At 62.9% G+C, this 25,337-nt stretch overlaps 1 protein-coding gene across 5 annotated transcripts in view; it reads left to right on the top strand.

The window, feature by feature from the left end:
* ATCAY (ATCAY kinesin light chain interacting caytaxin) overlaps positions 1 to 25,337 on the top strand; it is a 602,799-nt gene that overhangs the window by 27,698 nt on the left and 549,764 nt on the right. For 3 of the 5 annotated variants that reach the window (XM_048498887.1, XM_048498888.1, XM_048498891.1), the window contains 6 exons: positions 2,007 to 2,109; positions 6,529 to 6,660; positions 7,388 to 7,474; positions 9,193 to 9,291; positions 12,853 to 12,888; positions 13,007 to 13,042. In XM_048498887.1, coding sequence (XP_048354844.1) covers positions 2,007 to 2,109; positions 6,529 to 6,660; positions 7,388 to 7,474; positions 9,193 to 9,291; positions 12,853 to 12,888; positions 13,007 to 13,042 — 493 coding nt within the window. The remainder of the gene's footprint in view (positions 1 to 2,006; positions 2,110 to 6,528; positions 6,661 to 7,387; positions 7,475 to 9,192; positions 9,292 to 12,852; positions 12,889 to 13,006; positions 13,043 to 25,337) is intronic. The other 2 variants (XM_048498889.1, XM_048498890.1) reach the window with 1 other exon arrangement.

Raw genomic sequence — 25,337 nt, forward strand, 5'->3', positions numbered from 1 at the left:
CTATGAGTTTGGGCATTTCGCAGTAGTTTGAAGTGCTTGGTGCCCAGTGAATTACTCAAATATAACTTGTATGATTAAACACACTGGCTTAAAACATCATGAACTATATGTCCATATCAAGGGCAGTGGCGTGCGCCCGCTGGGGATAAGGTGCGGCCAGGAGGAGAGGCACAAAATCGCCCTCCACCCCCATCGCCCATGCCAACCCAGCTCAGAAGAGCTGTGTTGGCGAGGGGAGGTGCCTAAGGACAGAGCAGGCCTGCTGCCGCAGCGGCTATTCAAGCTGCCTCCTTCCCTCCCCAGACGCTTGGCGGCGGGGGCAGCTCGGATGGGCACCATGGCGGCAGGCCAGATCCTGGGCCGCCACAGCTGCCCCTGCAGCTCCTGCCGTTGGCTGCCCTCCCCAGGGGAGGGCAGGGCAGGAGGTGGCCTGCAGGGAGGCGGAGGGAGGCTCAAATGGGCGCCATGGCAGCAGGCCAGCCTAGGAGCCAGCCTGCTGCTGTGGTGCCTGTCCGAGCTGCCCCCAAGCCCCACCCCTGAGTGCAAGGGGGCACAGAAGTGGGGGGTACCGAGGAGGGTGCCATCATTTGGGCTGCAGTGCTCTTTGCCAAGACCCTTCTGTCTTCCCACCAACCCTGTTTCACCAACTCCCCCCCTGTTCTCCTCTTGCTAGACACCTGCATCAGTTAATGGCACCCGCTGAGCAGGGCGACCCCTCTTGCTTTTCCAATGCAAGTGCTTCCGCCTAAGGTCGCAGGACTGCACTTTGTTCTTTATGCTGAAGGAGTGTAGCTGGTGGTCGAAAGTGCTGTCAAGGTGCAGACTGCTTATTGCAGTGGTGGCGAACCTTTGGCACTCCAGATGTTATGAACTACAATTCCCATCAGCCCCTGCCAGCATGGCCAATTGGCCATGCTGGCTGGGCTGATAATCCTGCTTCTGGAATTAAGGTCGCTCCTGCAAGCAATGCCATGTGTGTTCCAGGCAAGGGACCTTCAACCAGAGGTGGGATCACTTGAGGTTCTCTGAGGTTCCGGTGATTACTATTACTTTATTATTGTGTGCCGAGGGTTACTAATGGGTGATTTTGCCTTGATGATTTTTTGCCGTGAGATTCGCCCCTCCTCTCAGCAGTAGCGTGCAGAACTTGAATCAGTCTAGCAGGGGACCGGTGCACGCAGTGATGTGAGGCAGCTATAACAGCGCTCGTGCAGATATCTGTTTATTTATTTATTTTTTTTTTATTTATACTTTAAATTTCTATCCGCCCCTGGTCCCCTCGAAGGGCTCTGGTTTCCATCAAGGACCCGACACAGCTGCTGCCGGAAGGTTTCCGCCCAGCGACCGACACAGCGGCTGCGTCAGCGCCACAGCCCCGCCCCGGCATGCCCCCCACCCGGAATGCACCAGCCCACACCCCCCCGTCGTGCCCTGCCCAGCCCCCCATTGGCTTCACATACAGTTTGAATCCCACCACCATGGGAACCTGTTACTAAAAATTTTGGATCCCACCACTGGCCGCGACCCTTTAATACAGTTCCTCATGTTGTGGTGACCCCCAACCAGAGGTGGGATCCAACCAGTTCTCACCACTTATCTAGAAGTGGTTACTAATTTTTTCTGAGTGCCGAGAAGGGGTTACTAAAGCAACCTCCCTGCCCAATAAGACTGAGGCTGGCTGTGTGTGTGGCTGGCCTTACTGTTTGAATCCCACCACCATCGGAACCTGTTATTAAAATTTTTGGATCCCACCACTGCCTTCAACCCTGGACTTACTTAGTGGTCTCCCACCCAAGCACTAACTGGAACCAACACTGTTTAGTGCCAGACCAGGCAAGAGTGGGCCATCTGGGTCAGACGTGCGGGTGAAATTTAATGGTGGATTTATTTAGACACTGCATCAATGCGCTCTCTCTCTCTGTCTCTCTGTCTCCTCTCTCTCTCTGTCTCCTCTCTCTCTGTCTCCTCTCTCTGTCTCTCTCTCTGTCTCTCTCTCTCTCTCTCAGGCTATTATGGAGAAGGCCTCAACGCCATCATCGTCTTCGCAGCCTGCTATCTGCCCGACAGCAACCTGCCCGATTACCATTACATCATGGAGAATCTCTTCTTGTGAGTGGCAGCCCATTCAGGCATTTTCCACAAGGGGAGGAAATCTTGCTTTTAGCTCCATGACGTGTCTTTTGCTCCACACCAAAGCCCACGGCTGCTTCCACACAGCAACCGGTCTCTGAACAGCTCTCGTTGCCGTTGTGAGTGCGCGGGCATTTGCAAGCAGCAGCGAGGTCCTTGCAGCAGTGTGGTAACTGATACCAATTATTGTCGAAGGCTTTCACGGCCGGAATCACTTGGGTGCTGTGTGGTTTCCGGGCTGTATGGCCGTGTTCTAGCAGCATTCTCTCCTGACGTTTCGCCTGCATCTGTGGCTGGCATCTTCAGAGGATCTGATAGTAGGAATGGAAAGCAAGTGGAGTATATATACTGTGAGGTCAATAGGTGAGGCCATCTGAATAGAAGTAGCTTGGCATGTGAGTAACAATGAAGTCTGTAGCATGTGAGTCACAATGAAGATAGCAAGGTCAATAGGTTACTTCTATGCATTCACTGCTGTAAGAGGTTGGAGTCATGGAGGAAGACGCTGATCATCAATTCTCAGTTGTGTAACTGGTGTCGTTGTAGGTGGCTGCCCTGCACTTGTGTGGCATCGCTTCTTCTTTGTCATAACAAAAGTTAATAGAAAGGAGAGTAGCCGGTAAAATTCTCACCCCCGGCAGACACCACTCACAGCTGGCCTGTCACACCTGGGTTGCCTCTCTCCGCTCAGTCCATAGAATAAACAACCAGCAGTGTGAGTCAGCTGTGTGATGCGGGCAGTCAATGGAATCTTGGGCTGCATAGATAAAAGTATAGTGTCTAGATCAGGGGTAGGGAACCTGCGGCTCTCCAGATGTTCAGGAACTACAATTCCCATCAGCCCCTACCAGCATGGCCAATTGGCCATGCTGACAGAGGCTGATGGGAATTGTAGTTCCTGAACATCTGGAAAACTTGGGTTCCTCACCCTTAGTCTAGATTGAGGGATGTAATAGCACCCCTCTATTCTGCGTTGGTTGGACCTCACCTGGAATACTGGGTCCAGTTCTGGACTCCACAATTCTGAACTCTCTATCCAATAGTTGACCTTTTAATTTTCTCTAAGCTTCTGAGTAGGACAAAGGGCAAAAGTAGATCCACACAACCCGTCTAATAGAGGCCATATTTTCTTTAATTATGGAAAACCCAGGAGGTTGGAATGGGTGTCAGAGAGCAGATGGTGGACCAAGGGAATTACAATCCGAGAGAAAATAGTGCCCAGCCAGAATCTAAACCCCTCAGCCACGTGGCTGATTCAAGGGAAGTTTGACCTAACTCCAGACAAAGGGGCTGCATAGGGGGCCTTAATTTGGGGATTAGCTCCCATTGGAAACAATGGGGGATGGGGCACCCCCTTTGGGAGTCCATAACTTTGGACTCCTTGAACCAAACCTCACCAAACTTGGGGGGTAGCTTAAGGACAGTCTCCTGATGATACGCTGAAATTCTGGTGCTGATATGTCTAAAAATGCACCCCCTGCATGCACCAATGTCCTGGTGCAAAAAAAAAATGGAGTGTAGGTGGTGGTAGTGGCCTTACGGCCATGGGATCCAACTCAGGTTTTGCCCAGGGCTACAGTTTGCCTTGTTACACCCCTGCACCATCCTGATCTGTAAATACCGGTAGGGCTTATTTTTGGAGTAGGGCTTATATTTTAAACCTCCTCCAAAAATCCTGAAAAATCATGATAGGGCTTGTTTTTGGGGTAGGTCTTATTTTCGGGGAAACATGGTAGCAAAACAAAGAGATTTAGAATAAATAAAATAAAATAGATAAATGAGATAAAATATTAAAATAAAGATGAAACGGGGATGTATAAATTTCCAATTACATAAAGCCGTAGATCCCATTCCCTAAGTTCAGTTGATAGTGCTGGAATATGGGAGAGAGATCTGCATTCTTGTTTTGTTGTAGATATTTTGGAGATTTGTAATATATCTGGTCATTGACTGTAAATAAAGTCTTCTTCTTCTTCTAAGTTCAGTTGGAAATTGTACAGAAATAATTTCTTGGTTCCGGATCCTATGAGCTATCACTAAAAACTCAGCTACATCAGCTGCTATCTGGGGGATATTCTCCCCCAATAGATATCTAACTTTTCCCTGTGTCAGAGGTCAATAAATCTTCTTTTAAGTGTGGATTTATCAGTTTATTTCTTTGCTGGCAGTAGAGATTAGTGAAGTAAGATGTGTTCAATGCAATGACTATCTGGTAAAATACAGTTTTCAGCACTTCAGAGAAGGAACCAATGATCTAAATTACTGTCCCTAATTTTGCAGTTCTATTTCCTGCCTTCCATAGAGGCGGTAAAGCTTTGGGACTTAAAATAAATCCATAAACGGCTTTCTGAAAAAGATGCAATTCACGATATTTGTATGGCTCGTCAATCAAGATTTTCTTTGTGGTATTCTCGGTTTAAGAAAAACAAATTCTTACTGATGCCTTGTTAAGAAAAGGATTCCCTACTGGTTGTGGTGGGTTTTCCAGGCTGTGTGGCCGTGGTCTGGTAGATCTTGTTCCTAATGTTTTGCCTGCATCTTAATGTTTCGCCTGCAAGAATGAACAAATCTTGGTTACCAGTACTTTAAAAATGGACTGATAACCCCACCCGCAATACAATGCACTCGACCACACCTTTGCATTGCAAGTTAGTTAGTTAGTTAGTTAGTTAGTTAGTTAGTTAGTTAGTTAGTTAGTTAGTTAGTTTAGTTAGTTAGTTAGTAGATTGTTTGGGTACATACCGCCCCATCCCAAAGGGCTCAGTGATGTACAACATAAAAAATCTCAGTACAGTTTTAAATATAATTGCTAAAAAAACCTTTAAAAGAAACAGCAATAATAGAACAGTAAGAAGCCCAACAAAACCCCCCATATTTAAAATCCTCCCCAAGAGGGAGGGACGGCGAGGCCCATTAGATGAGAAGGGGCCCAGATGTAAAGAGCCAAAAGAGGGGGGGGGGGCACCTTCAACGGCTGGTCCCTCCCAAGGCTCCAGCTGAGAACAGCTCAGATCTTTACAGACCCTGCCAGAACTCACTAAGATCCCACTTGAGGGCCTGGATACAGTTGGAGGGAAGAGTGTTCCACTGGAGCCGGGGGGCCAAGGCAGTCAAAGGCCCTTGGTCAGGGCGTGGGAGGCCACCCAAACACTTACTGATTGGTTCCCCACCCTGGGACATGGACAATATACCCCACTAAACTCTTCCCTTCTCACTGGACACAGTGTGAAACAGCCACAGATGCAGGCGAAACGTTAGGAACAAGATCCACCAGATCACGGCCACACAGCCCGGAAAACCCACCACAACCAGCTGAATCCGGCTGTGAAAGCCTTCGACAATACAAAGGATCCTCTAGTTCACAATCTTCAAACCATGCCATCTGAATTGGTACAGTTTGATCCTGACAGAAAGTCGGTTTTCTGATAGCCAGCTCGAGGTTGACTCGGCCTTGCGTCCTTCCAAGGTCGGTAAAATGCGTACCCAGCTTGCTGGAGGTAAAGTGGAGGTAAAGTGTGGGGTGACTAGAAAAGGCATCAGCAAACCACCCCATAAACTAGTGATGGCGAACCTATGGCACGGGTGCCAGAGGTGGCACTCGGAGCCCTCTCTGTAAGCACGCCGCCAGCCAGTAGTTAGATGGCATGTGAAGTGGAAAATCCCACACACACACCCCACACACAAACACATATCTAGGCTAGCCTGGGCCACTGAGCTCAACATACGTGGTGAGCAGGGACGACTCGGCTGGCAGGCCTGGTGCCTTTGCTCTGGGTGGCTACTGCCTGGGGGGGCGGGGTGCAGAGGAGGCAGAGATGCTAGAAAGGCACAGAGTGGTCTTGCGCAGCGAGACTTGTTGGAGGCGGCTAGAGCAGGCTGGTCCCTGCTCGAGTGGAGTGGGGGCGGAGGAAGAGGGGAGCCAACTGTTTTTTTCTTAAACTAAATCTCAGCAGTCAGGGTTAAATTGCCGGGTTGGCGCTTTGCAATAAATAAGTGGGGTTTGGGTTACAGTTTGGGCACTCGGTCTCGAAAAGGTTCGCCATCGCTGCAGTAAACAAAGCCTGCCTAGCAAACGTGGTGATATGAAGTCGTGACCTGGTCCCAGCACCTTTATCTTTGTAAGGAGCTGCATTTTCCAAACTTCCAAATAAGCATGTTTTAACACTATAGGGCAGTGGTGGCGAACCTTTGGCACTCCAGATATTATGGACCACCATGATTCTATCAGTCTCCTTCCAGCATGGCCAATTGGCCATGCTGGAAGGGGCTGATGGGAATTGTAGTCCATAACATCTGAAGTGCCAAAGGTTCGCCACCACGGCTATAGGGTGTTTTCTTTTGCGCATGAGCTGTAAAATTCAGCATCTTAATATCCGCTTTCCGATTTTCACCCAATAGGTATGTGATCAGTAGCCTTGAGCTCCTGGTGGCCGAGGACTATATGATTGTGTACTTGAACGGTGCTACGCCACGCCGAAGGATGCCCGGGATTGGCTGGCTGAAAAAATGCTACCAGATGATTGACAGGAGGTGAGAGTTCCATTAATGGTTGGTCTCCACTGAAACTCAATCCAGACAAGACTGAGGTGATATTGAAGAAGAAGAAGAAGAAGAAGAAGAGGAGTTTGGATTTATATCCCCCCTTTCTCTCCTGCAGGAGACTCAAAGGGGCTTACAATCTCCTTTCCCTTCCCCCCTCACAACAAACACCCTGTGAGGTAGGTGGGGCTGAGAGAGCTCCGAGAAGCTGTGACTAGCCCAAGGTCACCCAGCTGGCATGTGTGGGAGTGCACAGGCTAATCTGAATTCCCCAGATAAGCCTCCATAGCTCAGGCGGCAGAGCTGCTGGGAATCAAACCCGGTTCCTCCAGATCAGAATGCACCTGCTCTTAGCCATTACGCCACTGCTGCTCAATGAAGAAGCTGCCCTGGGACTGCAGAGTGAGTTGTCAGCTTTGGGTTGGAAAACACCTGCATATTTTGGGGGTGGAGCTTGAGGAGAATGGGGTGCAGAGAGGGGAGGGGCTTCAATGCCACAGAGTCCACCGTCCAAAGCAGCCATCTTCTCCAGCTGAACTGATCTCTGTAGCCTAAAGATCAGCTATATTCCCAGGAGATCTCCGGCTACACTTGAAGAAAAAGAAGAGTTGGGTTTATATCCCCCCTTTCTCTCCTGTAAGGAGACTCAAAGGAGTCAAAAGTTAATTTCACCCACCTGCTCACTCTCACACTGCTTTGCCCTCATTTTTATCTCCAGATTACGGAAGAATCTGAAAGCTCTGATAATTGTTCACCCTTCTTGGTTCATCCGGACTGTGCTGGCTATCTCACGGCCGTTTATCAGGTAAAGACGAAAACTGGACGGACAGCTCCTGGTTTGAAGCACTGCAGTTTAGGGCAAGGAAAAAGTGGGGGGCTGCCAAAGAATTATATAATTACATACAATGGAGGGGGAGGGGAAAGCAGAGGGAATCTTTTCTCCCTGACCCCTAAAACTAAACATTTAAGCTCACCCAATTAAATTGACCCATAGTAGATCCACGGCAGACAAATCTCCCATGCTCTGGAATCAGATCTCCCAATGCAAAATCGACCTCCGCCAATTAATGGCCATGAAACGGCTTGAACATGCTAAATCACAATGGGAGCATCTATATTCTGCCATTATTTCCAACAATACCAAAGAATTCTGGGCCGTGGTAAATAATTTGGACCATAAAAAGTCTCCTATGTCCAGCTGTATCTCCCCCCACTGCAGACAAAATTTACAGATTTGGCTGACACTGTGGTGTTGAAAACCGGCTTGCAGTTGGCTTTCGAAGGGAGGTTATTCGAATTCACAAGTGAATTGTCTATGAATGGCTAATAGCACCACCTTGTTCACAATCTACTTCTGAAAAAAACAGAAGTCTACCCCTGCTGTGGGCAGGGAACAGGGAAAGGGGCTATTGCCGTGACGGCCTGCTCTTCGTTTCTTAAAGGCACCTGGCTGACCATCAGTGGAAAGAGGAGGGCGGATTGATGCAGGCAGATAGCTACAAGCTTAATTCAGCAAGACCTTTTAGTGAATGCCCTCCCCTTCTCCCCTGTCCTAGCATGACTGCAAAAATGCCTGTAACTTAGGGCCTTTCCCCACTTACCTTAAGCCCTGCGCTACTTGAGGAGAATAGCGCGGGGTCCCCCGGCACTCCCCACGACAGGGGCGGCGACAGCGCAACCGCCCCGCTGCTGCCGCTGTTGCTCCCCCTCAACACGCGGCATCCCAGGCACTCTTCTTAAGGGCGCCTTTTGATGACCCCACGCAGACCCCATCTTCCTTCTGTGGGGCTAAGGTTGAGAAGGCTGGCTTATTTGGCATCACCATTCACAGGTTGGACCCACAAGAACCATAATGTCTCGCCTCGCTGTCAGTCTCCACATAAACAGTTTGATCTCCATCATGCGTTGGTTTCGGATGGGTCAGGATTAATTATACTGTGCTTTGAAGGTCAGGCTAGCGATCCCAGAGGGCATTCAAAAGCAGAAAATCAACAGTAATCTGTGTATGGTTCTCCAGTTGCACAGTGGCAGATAGGAAGGCGCTCCAAAGGGTGGTCGCTACTGCACAGAGGATTATCGGCTGCCCTCTCCCCTCCTTGGAAGAACTCTGTAATTCCCGAAGCCTAAAGACAGCCCAAAATATTCTGAGAGACCCGTCTCATCCAGCGCACTCTCTTTTTGAACTGTGACCATCCGGCAGACGATACAGGTCTATCAAAACTAGGACAAAGAGGCTTAGAGACAGCGTCTACTCTAGAGCTGTGGCTATGCTGAACTCCGCGGCTTCGTGTCGATGTGTTTGGGGCTGTGGAGGGATGGGTGGAGGAAGGGGAAAGTGAGGATGGGGTACGAGTCTGGAATTGTGTGCGTCGAGGAATGCCGCTGTAAAATTTCGTTGTGCGTGCACAATGACAATAAAAATGCTTGTGCTTATGCTTATATAGTGCATACATTTGATTGCATGGATTCTCTCTCTCTCTCTCCTCTCTCTCTCTCTCTCTCTCTCTCTCTCTCTCTCCCTAGTGTGAAGTTTATCAGTAAGATCCAGTACGTCCACACGTTGGATGAGCTAGAACACATCATCCCCATGGAACACGTCCAGATTCCCGTTTGCATCCTACAGTAAGCACTGAACATTCAAGTTTTTTAAACTTGTTATGGTCATTCAACTTTTGCCGTTGTAGCTGTTGGTCATTCTCCGCAAGTCCCAGCTGGCATGTGGTGACCTCTGAAACCCTAGCAACACAAGCGAGTTCACCCCCTAAGAAACTGAATGGTGCTATCTGTTTTGAAATATCTAATATTTTTTAACATTTGAACAGGACCCACAGGATAATAAATAATGACATGAACGCATGTACTTGACTTGGAGATTATTTTCATATGCATGTATTTTCCTGTTGCTTCATAGGAATAACAACATAAACAAAAATTTCTTTGTACCAAAGTTATGCAAACCTATTGCTTCATCGAAGAATTGTATACAGGAAAAAATCATTTCATAATTAACAACAAATATTAGGTGAGAAACAATATTGTAGTCACAATGTAACACAGCAATTTTCAGGTCTCATTCATAATATTTTACTGTGGTACAATGCACAGCTAAATTCCCATTCATAATACTTTTGTCCAAGTCAAATTTCATTCATAATAGGTAACAACTCTTTGTAGACTCAGTCCATTCATGAAATTGGCTCTCCAGCTGACGCTATCCAAGAAGTTGTTCATAGCAAATCAATCCAAGGACAACCTTGTAAGGTAGGACGTATATTACAAGCAAGCATCAAACAGAACGCATCGCGCTTGATATTGTGTTTTCGGCTTTAAAAAGCCTTCTTCAGTCAAATTGTTGTATACTTATTCTTTGGGATCCGTTTGTCTCTTCTTAATAATATGTATAAGAGCTCTTAACATCCCATGGCTTCTACCAATTTTGTATAAGAGCTCTTAACATCCCATGGCTTCTACCAACTTCTACAATTTTACTGAAGAAGGCTTTTTTAAGCCGAAAAAAGAAATTTTTGTTTATGTTGTTATTCCTATGAAGCAATAGGACAGTGATGGCGAACCTATGGCACGGGTGCCAGAGGTGGCACTCAGAGCCCTCTCTGTGGGAACGCGCAAACAGAGCGCCCCCCCGCACACATCTAGGCTGGCCTGGGCTGATGGACTAGATTATTAGCATTAAACCTAAGACCTAGTTTTGGGGAAGTAGTGTAGGTAACCCTGTTAAGCGCTGTTAAACCCCACTGATTTTCATGCAAAGAACAAAAACGCGATCCTTTACCTGGGAGTAAGCTCGGTTGCTGGCAATGGGGCTTGCTTCTGAGTAAACCCTCCTAGGGTCGTGATTCACCCGTTCAGAGAGTTGCATGGTTGCTTCAAAGCAAAGCCAACAACTACCACCGAGCTTATTCCTGAGTAACACGTGCCTCGGAGCCAACCATTTTTTCTAAACGAAAAACCCAGTATTCAGGTTAAATTGCCGTGATGGCACTTTGCGATAAATAAGTGGGTTTGGGGTTGCAGTTTGGGCACTCGGTCTCAAAAAGGTTCGCCATCACTGCAATAGGAAAATACATACATATGAAAATAATTTCCAAGTCAAGTACATGTGTTCATGTCATTATTTATTATCCTGTGGGTCCTGTTCAAATGTTTAAAAATATTAGATATTTCAAAACACATAGCACCATTCAGTTTCTTAGGGTGTGAACTCGCTTGTGTTGCTAGGGTTTCCTTTGCACTCTGACCTTGTGTATGTTTGACCTCTGAAAACAAACTGGACCAGGCCAAAAGAGATGCTCTGACGGGAGTGTGAGAACAAGGCAGCTGGCTGGGGGTGGGGGGGAGGGGTGTTTAAAGAGGAAGTTGGGGAAGGAAAAGGAAGGCTAAGGGAAGAAGGAAGCAGCAGCAAGGAGGGAGATGAAGGAGAGGAGCCGGAGCCCGAGAAAGCAAAAGAGGCAGGCACTGGGGAAATGGATGCAGGACCAGCAAGCTTGGAGTTGGGACGAGCAGTTGCTGAGGAACATGCCAGGGGCGTTGGGATGAGCCCAGAGTTCAAGAGGGGAACCACCTGAAGGGGGAATGCTGGAGAAGAATCTGCAGGCCCAAAGGGACAGTGGCCAAAGCAGGTGGGGAGCGGAGCTGCGCTGAAGGCATGGCAAGACCCCCGTTGGCTGGGTTTGGAAGGATTCTCCTTTTTATTTGTATTTTTTTTGCAAGCTTCCTTGAGGACCCTTCTGGGTTCAAAGGCAGGGGTAGAATATACATTTTCATTGGGAGCGCAGGTATATCTGCTCCATCCTTGGTCCACTGGAGGTATACAATGGTTTTTCTAGTGCCAGCTCCCTGTTTCTTAGCTGGCGAATAAAAGCAAAATATGAGATTACACTGAATTTCATGAGAGGAATCAACTGTTCGCTGTGGTTTTCCAGGCTGTGTGGCCACAATAGGGTTTGCTCTGAACATTTTGTCCTCATCCATAGATGGCATTTTTAGAGGCATGCCACAGTAATCTATCTATCTAATCTATCTAATCTATCCATCTATCTATCCATCTATTCCATCCATCTATCCATCTATTCCATCCATCCATCCCATCCATCTAATCCATCCATCCATCTAATCCATCCATCCATCCATCTAATCCATCCATCCATCTAATCCATCCATCTCATCCATCCATCTCATCCATCCATCTCATCCATCCATCTCATCCATCCATCTCATCCATCCAATCCATCCATCCAATCCATCCATCCAATCCATCCATCCATCCATCCATCCAATCCATCCATCCATCCATCCAATCCATCCATCCATCCATCCATCCATCCATCCATCCATCCATCCATCCATCCATCCATCCATCCATCCATCCATCCGTCCGTCCGTCCGTCCGTCCGTCCGTCCGTCCGTCCGTCCGATCTCTCTCAAATCTCTCTGTCCATATATATATATATATATCCATCCATCCATCCATCTCGTCTGGCCCTTATATCTATCTCTATTCCATCCATCTCATCTATCTATTCCATCCATCTATTCCATCCATCTATTCCATCCATCCATCCATCTATCTAATCTATCTAATCTATCTGACTTATATACCACCCTTCCCCCAAAGGGCTCTGGCACAGTGTGGAATTATTCTATGGTGGGCATCACCCCACCTTCCCATCATGGAAAGAAAAAACATATGACCCCTCTACACAATAACTTCACATGGCGCCATGGAAACAAACACATAATACTGTGACATGGCTCTGTTAAAGCTAGCCGTAGATGTGGGTGAAGCGTTAGGAGCAAAAGCTACCAGACCATGGCCACACAGCCTGGAAAACCTACCCACCACAACCAGTATGAGATTGCACATTGATAACTCGGGATATTTACAAAATGTAGACTCACTACAGCAAACCATGATCTTGGACAAATCACTTAGGTACAAATGTGGCTCTCGAAGTTCCTTTTGTTCCACAGGAGAAGCCAGAAATGATCAATCCCATTTGATCAACAGCAGATGCTCTCGATCCTTTAACATATAAAGAATCTTAAAACGTGAGGGGTGCTCAGGAACTATCTTGTTCTGCTCGCTTCCAGAGGGGAAATGTTTTCACTTTTAAACCATCTGAAATTGTAGGATTGAGCAGCTAAAATTAATTCTCTTTTTTTTAGGTTTGAAGAAGAGAGAAACAGAGCCAGAAAGGAAAGGTAGGGTACAATTTTAGTAGCTGTGTCCTTCCTACCGGTTTTGGGAGGGTAGGATTGTTCTTTACCACATACCTATTTAGGGAGGTGGTATATATGAAATCACAATTTATCTTTGCAGGGCAGAAGAAAAACAGGACATGGCTGAGAGAGAGAGGTAGCTACCAGTTTTTGATCTCAGAATATTGATCCGACAAAGTCCGCCTCAAGCAGTTTCCCTAACTTTGCAAGAATTAACATTTGGTGATAAATGGATGTGGCACAGAATTAAACCTTGTGTTATGGAGGCAGGACCATCCATGATGATCAGGCATGGTGGCTAAATGGAACCTCCGTGTTCAGAGGCAATCTCCTGAAAAGGTTTCTGAGGAGAAACTTGGCAGGGGTGATTTAGCTTCCATGCCTTGTTTGTGAATCTGTAGTTGGCCAGTGTGGGAAACAGGATGCTGAACTAGGTGAACTTTCAATCTGAACCTGGCAAGGCTCTTCACATATTCTTCTGCGTTACTTAAAAGATGTATGTCATGAAATCAACTCTGCAAAAACCCCATGTTGCTCCAACCCCAACTTTAAATTCCATGTGTGCCTCAACTCTATTAGACCCCAGATCAGTGTTTCCCAACCTTTTTGAGGTCAGGGTACCCTTGACTTCACTCTTCATATCTCACGGTACCCCTGCCGCCACCCTCCACCTTCCCCTCCCATTGCCCCTGCTTGCCACACCCCCCACCTTCCCCTCCCAGGGTGAAGGGAAGCACTGGGGGTGGTGGTGGCTGCTGACCTTGTGGCAGGCCCTGCCCCATGGGCCAGCTCCATGTCCTTGCTGGCGCCGGTGGGAGACACCACAAAAATGAGGGGTGGTGGTGGTAGTGTTGCCACGGTACCCCTGGGACATGCTCACGGCACCCCAGGGTACCACGGAACCGTGGTTGAGAATGGCTGCCCCAGATTTACAACCTCAGATTTATAACTTCAGCAGCTACTTTGCCATCACCTGCAGAAATTTACTATTTCGAGCCTATGGTTCCAAATCAGCCTGAAGATCGTCCCTTAAACATATATCTGCTTGTTTGCATGTGTAAGAAAAAAACCAGGACCCTCACTTTCCTTTTCTCCGTCTATACGACAGTGAGAATTGATAGAGCTCCTGGGGAAGATAATCCAGAAAGTGGTCCCCAGCGAAAGAATCAAATTTTAGAAAGGTTTTTATCCTATGCACACAGAAATACTTTAATAGAGAAATCTACACAGGCGAAGTGCAGGAAACCAAAGAAGCATACTTGCTAAACTAAACACCAAATCTGCATAAGCCCCTCTGCCTAGAACAGTGATGGCGAACCTTTTTGAGACCGAGTGCCCAAATTGCAACCCAAAACCCACTTATTTATCGCAAAGTGCCAACATGGCCATTTAACCTGAATACTGAGGTTTTAGTTTAGAAAAACGGTTGGCTCCGAGGCACACGTTACTTGGGAGTAAGCTTGGTGGTAGTCAGTGGCTTTGCTCTGAAGCAACCGTGCAACTCTTCGAACGGGTGAATCTGGGCCAACTTAGGGAGGGTTTACTCACCACCGTGCCCTCATTGCCTGCACCAGCTTTTACTCTCAGGAAAAGAACTTTAGTTCTTCCCATGAAAATCAGTGGGGTTTAACAGTGCTTCTCTCCCACATGACGCACTCTGTGAGCACATGCCCACAGAGAGGGCTCTGAGTGCCACCTCTGGCACCCATGCCATAGGTTCGCCACCACTGGCCTAGAATATGGGTCAGCACCCTCCCCACACGGGGCCCCACTGGCACCTGGACTTCACGGAAAAAGATAGGCTTACGAAGTCTTGTTTTCTCTGTGCCCATTTTTAGGGGTTTTGCCATCGCAGGAAGTTTCTCTTTAGGCTAGTGAGAAAACGAGGACAAAGCCATTCAAGCCTCCCACCAAAGTGGGATTTTTTCCCAGGGATCTGGAAAGAGCCAAACTATATCAAAACTCAGAGCAAGAAATCAACACAGAGCCAATATGAGAACCCCCATTTGCAATGACTAAGTCAGTGGTGGGATCCAAAAATTTTAGTAACAGGTTCCCGTGGTGGTGGGATTCAAACTGTGGCGTAGTGCCAATGGGGCTGGGCGGGGCACGACAGGGGCGTGGCCAGGCATTCTGGGGTGGGGCATTCCTGGGCAGGGCTGTGGCAAGGACGCAGCCGCTGCGCCGATCCTTGGGCGGGAAACGAATGCACGCAGGCGCAGGCTGCCACGCACGCCGGTGCACCTCCTGCTAAACTGCTTCAAGTTCTGCGCGCTACTGCTGAGAGGAGGGGCGTAACTAAGGCAAAAATCACGTGGCAAAATCACCAATTAGTGACCCCCTCTTGGCACACACAAATAATTAGTAACCTACTCTCAGGAACCTGTGAGAACCTGCTGGATTCCACCTCTGCTAATAGTCCAATCCAGACGTCTTTGGCAGGTGGTGACTCTGCCACTGTGATGCCACCTCCAAAGTGCTTCTCCACAGCACAGGTAGCCCACTCCACCCATAAAAGGAAAGCACCGGCAGGCTAAAATCCTCCATAGGGAATAATGGCCGTATGCCACAAAAATTGTAGTGTATGTCTAAGGCCGGCTCCGTCGGTGCCCAATGGCTGAGAGGGAAATGGAAGCCAACTACAGCCAGTTCCAGCTCCCGGAATGCCCCCAGAACACCCCTAGCCACACCAGGGCATCTTTCTGCACCGGCAGAGATGAGGAATGGCGGCAGCTTCTGGTGTTGGACGCCATGGAGCTGCGTGGTGCCAGCCCATCCACATAAGAACATAAGAACAAGCCAGCTGGATCAGACCAGAGTCCATCTAGTCCAGCGCTCTGCTACTCGCAGTGGCCCACCAGGTGCCTTTGGGAGCTCACAGGCAGGAGGTGAAAGCAATGGCCTTCTGCTGCTGCTGCTCCCGAGCACCTGGTCTGCTAAGGCATTTGCAATCTCAGATCAAAGAGGATCAAGATTGGTAGCCAGAGATCGACTTCTCCTCCATAAATCTGTCCAAGCCCTTTTTAAAGCTATCCAGGTGAGTGGCCATCACCCCCTCCTGTGGCAGCATATTCCAAACACCAATCACACGTTGCGTGAAGAAGTGTTTCCTTTTATTAGTCCTAATTCTTCCCCCCAGCATTTCCAGTGTATGCCCCCTGGTTCTAGTATTGTGAGAAAGAGAGAAAAATTTCTCTCTGTCAACATTTTCTACCCTATGCATAATTTTATAGACTTCAATCACATCCCCCCTCAGCCGTCTCCTCTCCAAACTAAAGAGTCCCAAACGCTGCAGCCTCTCCTCATAGGGAAGGTGCTCCAGTCCCTCAATCATCCTTGTTGCCCTTCTCTGCACTTTTTCTATCTCCTCAATATCCTTTTTGAGATGTGGCGACCAGAACTGAACACAGGACTCCAAGTGTGGTCGCACCACTGCTTTATATAAGGGCATGACAATCCTTGCAGTTTTATTATCAATTCCTTTCCTAATTATCACATATGCCCCCCCTCCACTGGCACATTTGCCCCTTGCGCCAGCAGGGTGGGAACCCATGTCAGCACAGGGCTGTGCCAACTCCAAAGATGACCTGCCTGCCCCTTGGATTGGGCTGTGAAACTAGGTGGCATAAATTATTGATAACTGACACACTGATTAATAATCTATAAAGCTCCTGCAACCCCAACGCTGTTTTTTTTTAGGTACACATTAAGGCCTCGCAATAAGCCATAAATAGACAGAGGAGCACTCTGCGCAATTGTTTTAGGGTATTGGCATAAACTTGTGCATGGTTCACACTTGGATTCTTGGCACCCGTTCACCTCTATCATTTCCCCGTCTGTCAGACATCTCTGAGAAGCCCTCCAGTCCCATACAATCTTCACCTGCCATTCCATTCACAAACTAGTTGTTGTAGGATCCCCCCTACCCCTTCAATATACCTTAAAACTTTCATTTCCTTTCTAAAATCACTATGTTTGGTTCCATACCAATGGACAGCTGCAGGTTTGGCACCAACCCAAAAATTAACGCCCAATGCAAGGAATAGTGCAATTGGATTTATGATCACTATATTCTTAATCACAACTATAAATGTCCTATAACTAAACAGCATGCAATTATGGGGGGGGGGGGGGGGGGGGGGGGGGGGGGGGGGGGGGGGGGGTGGTGGGGGGGGGGGGGGGTGGTGGGGGGGGGGGGTGGGGGGGGGGGGGGGTGGGGGGGGGGGGGGGTGGGGGGGGAGGGGGGTGGGGGGGGGGGGGGGTGGGGGGGGGGGGGGGTGGGGGGGGGGGGGGGTGGGGGGGGGGGGGGGTGGGGGGGGGGGGGGGTGGGGGGGGGGGGGGGTGGGGGGGGGGGGGGGTGGGGGGGGGGGGGGGTGGGGGGGGGGGGGGGTGGGGGGGGGGGGGGGTGGGGGGGGGGGGGGGTGGGGGGGGGGGGGGGTGGGGGGGGGGGGGGGTGGGGGGGGGGGGGGGTGGGGGGGGGGGGGGGTGGGGGGGGGGGGGGGTGGGGGGGGGGGGGGGTGGGGGGGGGGGGGGGTGGGGGGGGGGGGGGGTGGGGGGGGGGGGGGGTGGGGGGGGGGGGGGGTGGGGGGGGGGGGGGGTGGGGGGGGGGGGGGGTGGGGGGGGGGGGGGGTGGGGGGGGGGGGGGGTGGGGGGGGGGGGGGGTGGGGGGGGGGGGGGGTGGGGGGGGGGGGGGGTGGGGGGGGGGGGGGGTGGGGGGGGGGGGGGGTGGGGGGGGGGGGGGGTGGGGGGGGGGGGGGGTGGGGGGGGGGGGGGGTGGGGGGGGGGGGGGGTGGGGGGGGGGGGGGGTGGGGGGGGGGGGGGGTGGGGGGGGGGGGGGGTGGGGGGGGGGGGGGGTGGGGGGGGGGGGGGGTGGGGGGGGGGGGGGGTGGGGGGGGGGGGGGGTGGGGGGGGGGGGGGGTGGGGGGGGGGGGGGGTGGGGGGGGGGGGGGGTGGGGGGGGGGGGGGGTGGGGGGGGGGGGGGGTGGGGGGGGGGGGGGGTGGGGGGGGGGGGGGGTGGGGGGGGGGGGGGGTGGGGGGGGGGGGGGGTGGGGGGGGGGGGGGGTGGGGGGGGGGGGGGGTGGGGGGGGGGGGGGGTGGGGGGGGGGGGGGGTGGGGGGGGGGGGGGGTGGGGGGGGGGGGGGGTGGGGGGGGGGGGGGGTGGGGGGGGGGGGGGGTGGGGGGGGGGGGGGGTGGGGGGGGGGGGGGGTGGGGGGGGGGGGGGGTGGGGGGGGGGGGGGGTGGGGGGGGGGGGGGGTGGGGGGGGGGGGGGGTGGGGGGGGGGGGGGGTGGGGGGGGGGGGGGGTGGGGGGGGGGGGGGGTGGGGGGGGGGGGGGGTGGGGGGGGGGGGGGGTGGGGGGGGGGGGGGGTGGGGGGGGGGGGGGGTGGGGGGGGGGGGGGGTGGGGGGGGGGGGGGGTGGGGGGGGGGGGGGGTGGGGGGGGGGGGGGGTGGGGGGGGGGGGGGGTGGGGGGGGGGGGGGGTGGGGGGGGGGGGGGGTGGGGGGGGGGGGGGGTGGGGGGGGGGGGGGGTGGGGGGGGGGGGGGGTGGGGGGGGGGGGGGGTGGGGGGGGGGGGGGGTGGGGGGGGGGGGGGGTGGGGGGGGGGGGGGGTGGGGGGGGGGGGGGGTGGGGGGGGGGGGGGGTGGGGGGGGGGGGGGGTGGGGGGGGGGGGGGGTGGGGGGGGGGGGGGGTGGGGGGGGGGGGGGGTGGGGGGGGGGGGGGGTGGGGGGGGGGGGGGGTGGGGGGGGGGGGGGGTGGGGGGGGGGGGGGGTGGGGGGGGGGGGGGGTGGGGGGGGGGGGGGGTGGGGGGGGGGGGGGGTGGGGGGGGGGGGGGGTGGGGGGGGGGGGGGGTGGGGGGGGGGGGGGGTGGGGGGGGGGGGGGGTGGGGGGGGGGGGGGGTGGGGGGGGGGGGGGGTGGGGGGGGGGGGGGGTGGGGGGGGGGGGGGGTGGGGGGGGGGGGGGGTGGGGGGGGGGGGGGGTGGGGGGGGGGGGGGGTGGGGGGGGGGGGGGGTGGGGGGGGGGGGGGGTGGGGGGGGGGGGGGGTGGGGGGGGGGGGGGGTGGGGGGGGGGGGGGGTGGGGGGGGGGGGGGGTGGGGGGGGGGGGGGGTGGGGGGGGGGGGGGGTGGGGGGGGGGGGGGGTGGGGGGGGGGGGGGGTGGGGGGGGGGGGGGGTGGGGGGGGGGGGGGGTGGGGGGGGGGGGGGGTGGGGGGGGGGGGGGGTGGGGGGGGGGGGGGGTGGGGGGGGGGGGGGGTGGGGGGGGGGGGGGGTGGGGGGGGGGGGGGGTGGGGGGGGGGGGGGGTGGGGGGGGGGGGGGGTGGGGGGGGGGGGGGGTGGGGGGGGGGGGGGGTGGGGGGGGGGGGGGGTGGGGGGGGGGGGGGGTGGGGGGGGGGGGGGGTGGGGGGGGGGGGGGGTGGGGGGGGGGGGGGGTGGGGGGGGGGGGGGGTGGGGGGGGGGGGGGGTGGGGGGGGGGGGGGGTGGGGGGGGGGGGGGGTGGGGGGGGGGGGGGGTGGGGGGGGGGGGGGGTGGGGGGGGGGGGGGGTGGGGGGGGGGGGGGGTGGGGGGGGGGGGGGGTGGGGGGGGGGGGGGGTGGGGGGGGGGGGGGGTGGGGGGGGGGGGGGGTGGGGGGGGGGGGGGGTGGGGGGGGGGGGGGGTGGGGGGGGGGGGGGGTGGGGGGGGGGGGGGGTGGGGGGGGGGGGGGGTGGGGGGGGGGGGGGGTGGGGGGGGGGGGGGGTGGGGGGGGGGGGGGGTGGGGGGGGGGGGGGGTGGGGGGGGGGGGGGGTGGGGGGGGGGGGGGGTGGGGGGGGGGGGGGGTGGGGGGGGGGGGGGGTGGGGGGGGGGGGGGGTGGGGGGGGGGGGGGGTGGGGGGGGGGGGGGGTGGGGGGGGGGGGGGGTGGGGGGGGGGGGGGGTGGGGGGGGGGGGGGGTGGGGGGGGGGGGGGGTGGGGGGGGGGGGGGGTGGGGGGGGGGGGGGGTGGGGGGGGGGGGGGGTGGGGGGGGGGGGGGGTGGGGGGGGGGGGGGGTGGGGGGGGGGGGGGGTGGGGGGGGGGGGGGGTGGGGGGGGGGGGGGGTGGGGGGGGGGGGGGGTGGGGGGGGGGGGGGGTGGGGGGGGGGGGGGGTGGGGGGGGGGGGGGGTGGGGGGGGGGGGGGGTGGGGGGGGGGGGGGGTGGGGGGGGGGGGGGGTGGGGGGGGGGGGGGGTGGGGGGGGGGGGGGGTGGGGGGGGGGGGGGGTGGGGGGGGGGGGGGGTGGGGGGGGGGGGGGGTGGGGGGGGGGGGGGGTGGGGGGGGGGGGGGGTGGGGGGGGGGGGGGGTGGGGGGGGGGGGGGGTGGGGGGGGGGGGGGGTGGGGGGGGGGGGGGGTGGGGGGGGGGGGGGGTGGGGGGGGGGGGGGGTGGGGGGGGGGGGGGGTGGGGGGGGGGGGGGGTGGGGGGGGGGGGGGGTGGGGGGGGGGGGGGGTGGGGGGGGGGGGGGGTGGGGGGGGGGGGGGGTGGGGGGGGGGGGGGGTGGGGGGGGGGGGGGGTGGGGGGGGGGGGGGGTGGGGGGGGGGGGGGGTGGGGGGGGGGGGGGGTGGGGGGGGGGGGGGGTGGGGGGGGGGGGGGGTGGGGGGGGGGGGGGGTGGGGGGGGGGGGGGGTGGGGGGGGGGGGGGGTGGGGGGGGGGGGGGGTGGGGGGGGGGGGGGGTGGGGGGGGGGGGGGGTGGGGGGGGGGGGGGGTGGGGGGGGGGGGGGGTGGGGGGGGGGGGGGGTGGGGGGGGGGGGGGGTGGGGGGGGGGGGGGGTGGGGGGGGGGGGGGGTGGGGGGGGGGGGGGGTGGGGGGGGGGGGGGGTGGGGGGGGGGGGGGGTGGGGGGGGGGGGGGGTGGGGGGGGGGGGGGGTGGGGGGGGGGGGGGGTGGGGGGGGGGGGGGGTGGGGGGGGGGGGGGGTGGGGGGGGGGGGGGGTGGGGGGGGGGGGGGGTGGGGGGGGGGGGGGGTGGGGGGGGGGGGGGGTGGGGGGGGGGGGGGGTGGGGGGGGGGGGGGGTGGGGGGGGGGGGGGGTGGGGGGGGGGGGGGGTGGGGGGGGGGGGGGGTGGGGGGGGGGGGGGGTGGGGGGGGGGGGGGGTGGGGGGGGGGGGGGGTGGGGGGGGGGGGGGGTGGGGGGGGGGGGGGGTGGGGGGGGGGGGGGGTGGGGGGGGGGGGGGGTGGGGGGGGGGGGGGGTGGGGGGGGGGGGGGGTGGGGGGGGGGGGGGGTGGGGGGGGGGGGGGGTGGGGGGGGGGGGGGGTGGGGGGGGGGGGGGGTGGGGGGGGGGGGGGGTGGGGGGGGGGGGGGGTGGGGGGGGGGGGGGGTGGGGGGGGGGGGGGGTGGGGGGGGGGGGGGGTGGGGGGGGGGGGGGGTGGGGGGGGGGGGGGGTGGGGGGGGGGGGGGGTGGGGGGGGGGGGGGGTGGGGGGGGGGGGGGGTGGGGGGGGGGGGGGGTGGGGGGGGGGGGGGGTGGGGGGGGGGGGGGGTGGGGGGGGGGGGGGGTGGGGGGGGGGGGGGGTGGGGGGGGGGGGGGGTGGGGGGGGGGGGGGGTGGGGGGGGGGGGGGGTGGGGGGGGGGGGGGGTGGGGGGGGGGGGGGGTGGGGGGGGGGGGGGGTGGGGGGGGGGGGGGGTGGGGGGGGGGGGGGGTGGGGGGGGGGGGGGGTGGGGGGGGGGGGGGGTGGGGGGGGGGGGGGGTGGGGGGGGGGGGGGGTGGGGGGGGGGGGGGGTGGGGGGGGGGGGGGGTGGGGGGGGGGGGGGGTGGGGGGGGGGGGGGGTGGGGGGGGGGGGGGGTGGGGGGGGGGGGGGGTGGGGGGGGGGGGGGGTGGGGGGGGGGGGGGGTGGGGGGGGGGGGGGGTGGGGGGGGGGGGGGGTGGGGGGGGGGGGGGGTGGGGGGGGGGGGGGGTGGGGGGGGGGGGGGGTGGGGGGGGGGGGGGGTGGGGGGGGGGGGGGGTGGGGGGGGGGGGGGGTGGGGGGGGGGGGGGGTGGGGGGGGGGGGGGGTGGGGGGGGGGGGGGGTGGGGGGGGGGGGGGGTGGGGGGGGGGGGGGGTGGGGGGGGGGGGGGGTGGGGGGGGGGGGGGGTGGGGGGGGGGGGGGGTGGGGGGGGGGGGGGGTGGGGGGGGGGGGGGGTGGGGGGGGGGGGGGGTGGGGGGGGGGGGGGGTGGGGGGGGGGGGGGGTGGGGGGGGGGGGGGGTGGGGGGGGGGGGGGGTGGGGGGGGGGGGGGGTGGGGGGGGGGGGGGGTGGGGGGGGGGGGGGGTGGGGGGGGGGGGGGGTGGGGGGGGGGGGGGGTGGGGGGGGGGGGGGGTGGGGGGGGGGGGGGGTGGGGGGGGGGGGGGGTGGGGGGGGGGGGGGGTGGGGGGGGGGGGGGGTGGGGGGGGGGGGGGGTGGGGGGGGGGGGGGGTGGGGGGGGGGGGGGGTGGGGGGGGGGGGGGGTGGGGGGGGGGGGGGGTGGGGGGGGGGGGGGGTGGGGGGGGGGGGGGGTGGGGGGGGGGGGGGGTGGGGGGGGGGGGGGGTGGGGGGGGGGGGGGGTGGGGGGGGGGGGGGGTGGGGGGGGGGGGGGGTGGGGGGGGGGGGGGGTGGGGGGGGGGGGGGGTGGGGGGGGGGGGGGGTGGGGGGGGGGGGGGGTGGGGGGGGGGGGGGGTGGGGGGGGGGGGGGGTGGGGGGGGGGGGGGGTGGGGGGGGGGGGGGGTGGGGGGGGGGGGGGGTGGGGGGGGGGGGGGGTGGGGGGGGGGGGGGGTGGGGGGGGGGGGGGGTGGGGGGGGGGGGGGGTGGGGGGGGGGGGGGGTGGGGGGGGGGGGGGGTGGGGGGGGGGGGGGGTGGGGGGGGGGGGGGGTGGGGGGGGGGGGGGGTGGGGGGGGGGGGGGGTGGGGGGGGGGGGGGGTGGGGGGGGGGGGGGGTGGGGGGGGGGGGGGGTGGGGGGGGGGGGGGGTGGGGGGGGGGGGGGGTGGGGGGGGGGGGGGGTGGGGGGGGGGGGGGGTGGGGGGGGGGGGGGGTGGGGGGGGGGGGGGGTGGGGGGGGGGGGGGGTGGGGGGGGGGGGGGGTGGGGGGGGGGGGGGGTGGGGGGGGGGGGGGGTGGGGGGGGGGGGGGGTGGGGGGGGGGGGGGGTGGGGGGGGGGGGGGGTGGGGGGGGGGGGGGGTGGGGGGGGGGGGGGGTGGGGGGGGGGGGGGGTGGGGGGGGGGGGGGGTGGGGGGGGGGGGGGGTGGGGGGGGGGGGGGGTGGGGGGGGGGGGGGGTGGGGGGGGGGGGGGGTGGGGGGGGGGGGGGGTGGGGGGGGGGGGGGGTGGGGGGGGGGGGGGGTGGGGGGGGGGGGGGGTGGGGGGGGGGGGGGGTGGGGGGGGGGGGGGGTGGGGGGGGGGGGGGGTGGGGGGGGGGGGGGGTGGGGGGGGGGGGGGGTGGGGGGGGGGGGGGGTGGGGGGGGGGGGGGGTGGGGGGGGGGGGGGGTGGGGGGGGGGGGGGGTGGGGGGGGGGGGGGGTGGGGGGGGGGGGGGGTGGGGGGGGGGGGGGGTGGGGGGGGGGGGGGGTGGGGGGGGGGGGGGGTGGGGGGGGGGGGGGGTGGGGGGGGGGGGGGGTGGGGGGGGGGGGGGGTGGGGGGGGGGGGGGGTGGGGGGGGGGGGGGGTGGGGGGGGGGGGGGGTGGGGGGGGGGGGGGGTGGGGGGGGGGGGGGGTGGGGGGGGGGGGGGGTGGGGGGGGGGGGGGGTGGGGGGGGGGGGGGGTGGGGGGGGGGGGGGGTGGGGGGGGGGGGGGGTGGGGGGGGGGGGGGGTGGGGGGGGGGGGGGGTGGGGGGGGGGGGGGGTGGGGGGGGGGGGGGGTGGGGGGGGGGGGGGGTGGGGGGGGGGGGGGGTGGGGGGGGGGGGGGGTGGGGGGGGGGGGGGGTGGGGGGGGGGGGGGGTGGGGGGGGGGGGGGGTGGGGGGGGGGGGGGGTGGGGGGGGGGGGGGGTGGGGGGGGGGGGGGGTGGGGGGGGGGGGGGGTGGGGGGGGGGGGGGGTGGGGGGGGGGGGGGGTGGGGGGGGGGGGGGGTGGGGGGGGGGGGGGGTGGGGGGGGGGGGGGGTGGGGGGGGGGGGGGGTGGGGGGGGGGGGGGGTGGGGGGGGGGGGGGGTGGGGGGGGGGGGGGGTGGGGGGGGGGGGGGGTGGGGGGGGGGGGGGGTGGGGGGGGGGGGGGGTGGGGGGGGGGGGGGGTGGGGGGGGGGGGGGGTGGGGGGGGGGGGGGGTGGGGGGGGGGGGGGGTGGGGGGGGGGGGGGGTGGGGGGGGGGGGGGGTGGGGGGGGGGGGGGGTGGGGGGGGGGGGGGGTGGGGGGGGGGGGGGGTGGGGGGGGGGGGGGGTGGGGGGGGGGGGGGGTGGGGGGGGGGGGGGGTGGGGGGGGGGGGGGGTGGGGGGGGGGGGGGGTGGGGGGGGGGGGGGGTGGGGGGGGGGGGGGGTGGGGGGGGGGGGGGGTGGGGGGGGGGGGGGGTGGGGGGGGGGGGGGGTGGGGGGGGGGGGGGGTGGGGGGGGGGGGGGGTGGGGGGGGGGGGGGGTGGGGGGGGGGGGGGGTGGGGGGGGGGGGGGGTGGGGGGGGGGGGGGGTGGGGGGGGGGGGGGGTGGGGGGGGGGGGGGGTGGGGGGGGGGGGGGGTGGGGGGGGGGGGGGGTGGGGGGGGGGGGGGGTGGGGGGGGGGGGGGGTGGGGGGGGGGGGGGGTGGGGGGGGGGGGGGGTGGGGGGGGGGGGGGGTGGGGGGGGGGGGGGGTGGGGGGGGGGGGGGGTGGGGGGGGGGGGGGGTGGGGGGGGGGGGGGGTGGGGGGGGGGGGGGGTGGGGGGGGGGGGGGGTGGGGGGGGGGGGGGGTGGGGGGGGGGGGGGGTGGGGGGGGGGGGGGGTGGGGGGGGGGGGGGGTGGGGGGGGGGGGGGGTGGGGGGGGGGGGGGGTGGGGGGGGGGGGGGGTGGGGGGGGGGGGGGGTGGGGGGGGGGGGGGGTGGGGGGGGGGGGGGGTGGGGGGGGGGGGGGGTGGGGGGGGGGGGGGGTGGGGGGGGGGGGGGGTGGGGGGGGGGGGGGGTGGGGGGGGGGGGGGGTGGGGGGGGGGGGGGGTGGGGGGGGGGGGGGGTGGGGGGGGGGGGGGGTGGGGGGGGGGGGGGGTGGGGGGGGGGGGGGGTGGGGGGGGGGGGGGGTGGGGGGGGGGGGGGGTGGGGGGGGGGGGGGGTGGGGGGGGGGGGGGGTGGGGGGGGGGGGGGGTGGGGGGGGGGGGGGGTGGGGGGGGGGGGGGGTGGGGGGGGGGGGGGGTGGGGGGGGGGGGGGGTGGGGGGGGGGGGGGGTGGGGGGGGGGGGGGGTGGGGGGGGGGGGGGGTGGGGGGGGGGGGGGGTGGGGGGGGGGGGGGGTGGGGGGGGGGGGGGGTGGGGGGGGGGGGGGGTGGGGGGGGGGGGGGGTGGGGGGGGGGGGGGGTGGGGGGGGGGGGGGGTGGGGGGGGGGGGGGGTGGGGGGGG

Source organism: Sphaerodactylus townsendi, linkage group LG05 (genome assembly GCF_021028975.2).
Source record: "Sphaerodactylus townsendi isolate TG3544 linkage group LG05, MPM_Stown_v2.3, whole genome shotgun sequence".
Classification (NCBI taxonomy): Eukaryota; Metazoa; Chordata; class Lepidosauria; order Squamata; family Sphaerodactylidae; genus Sphaerodactylus; species Sphaerodactylus townsendi.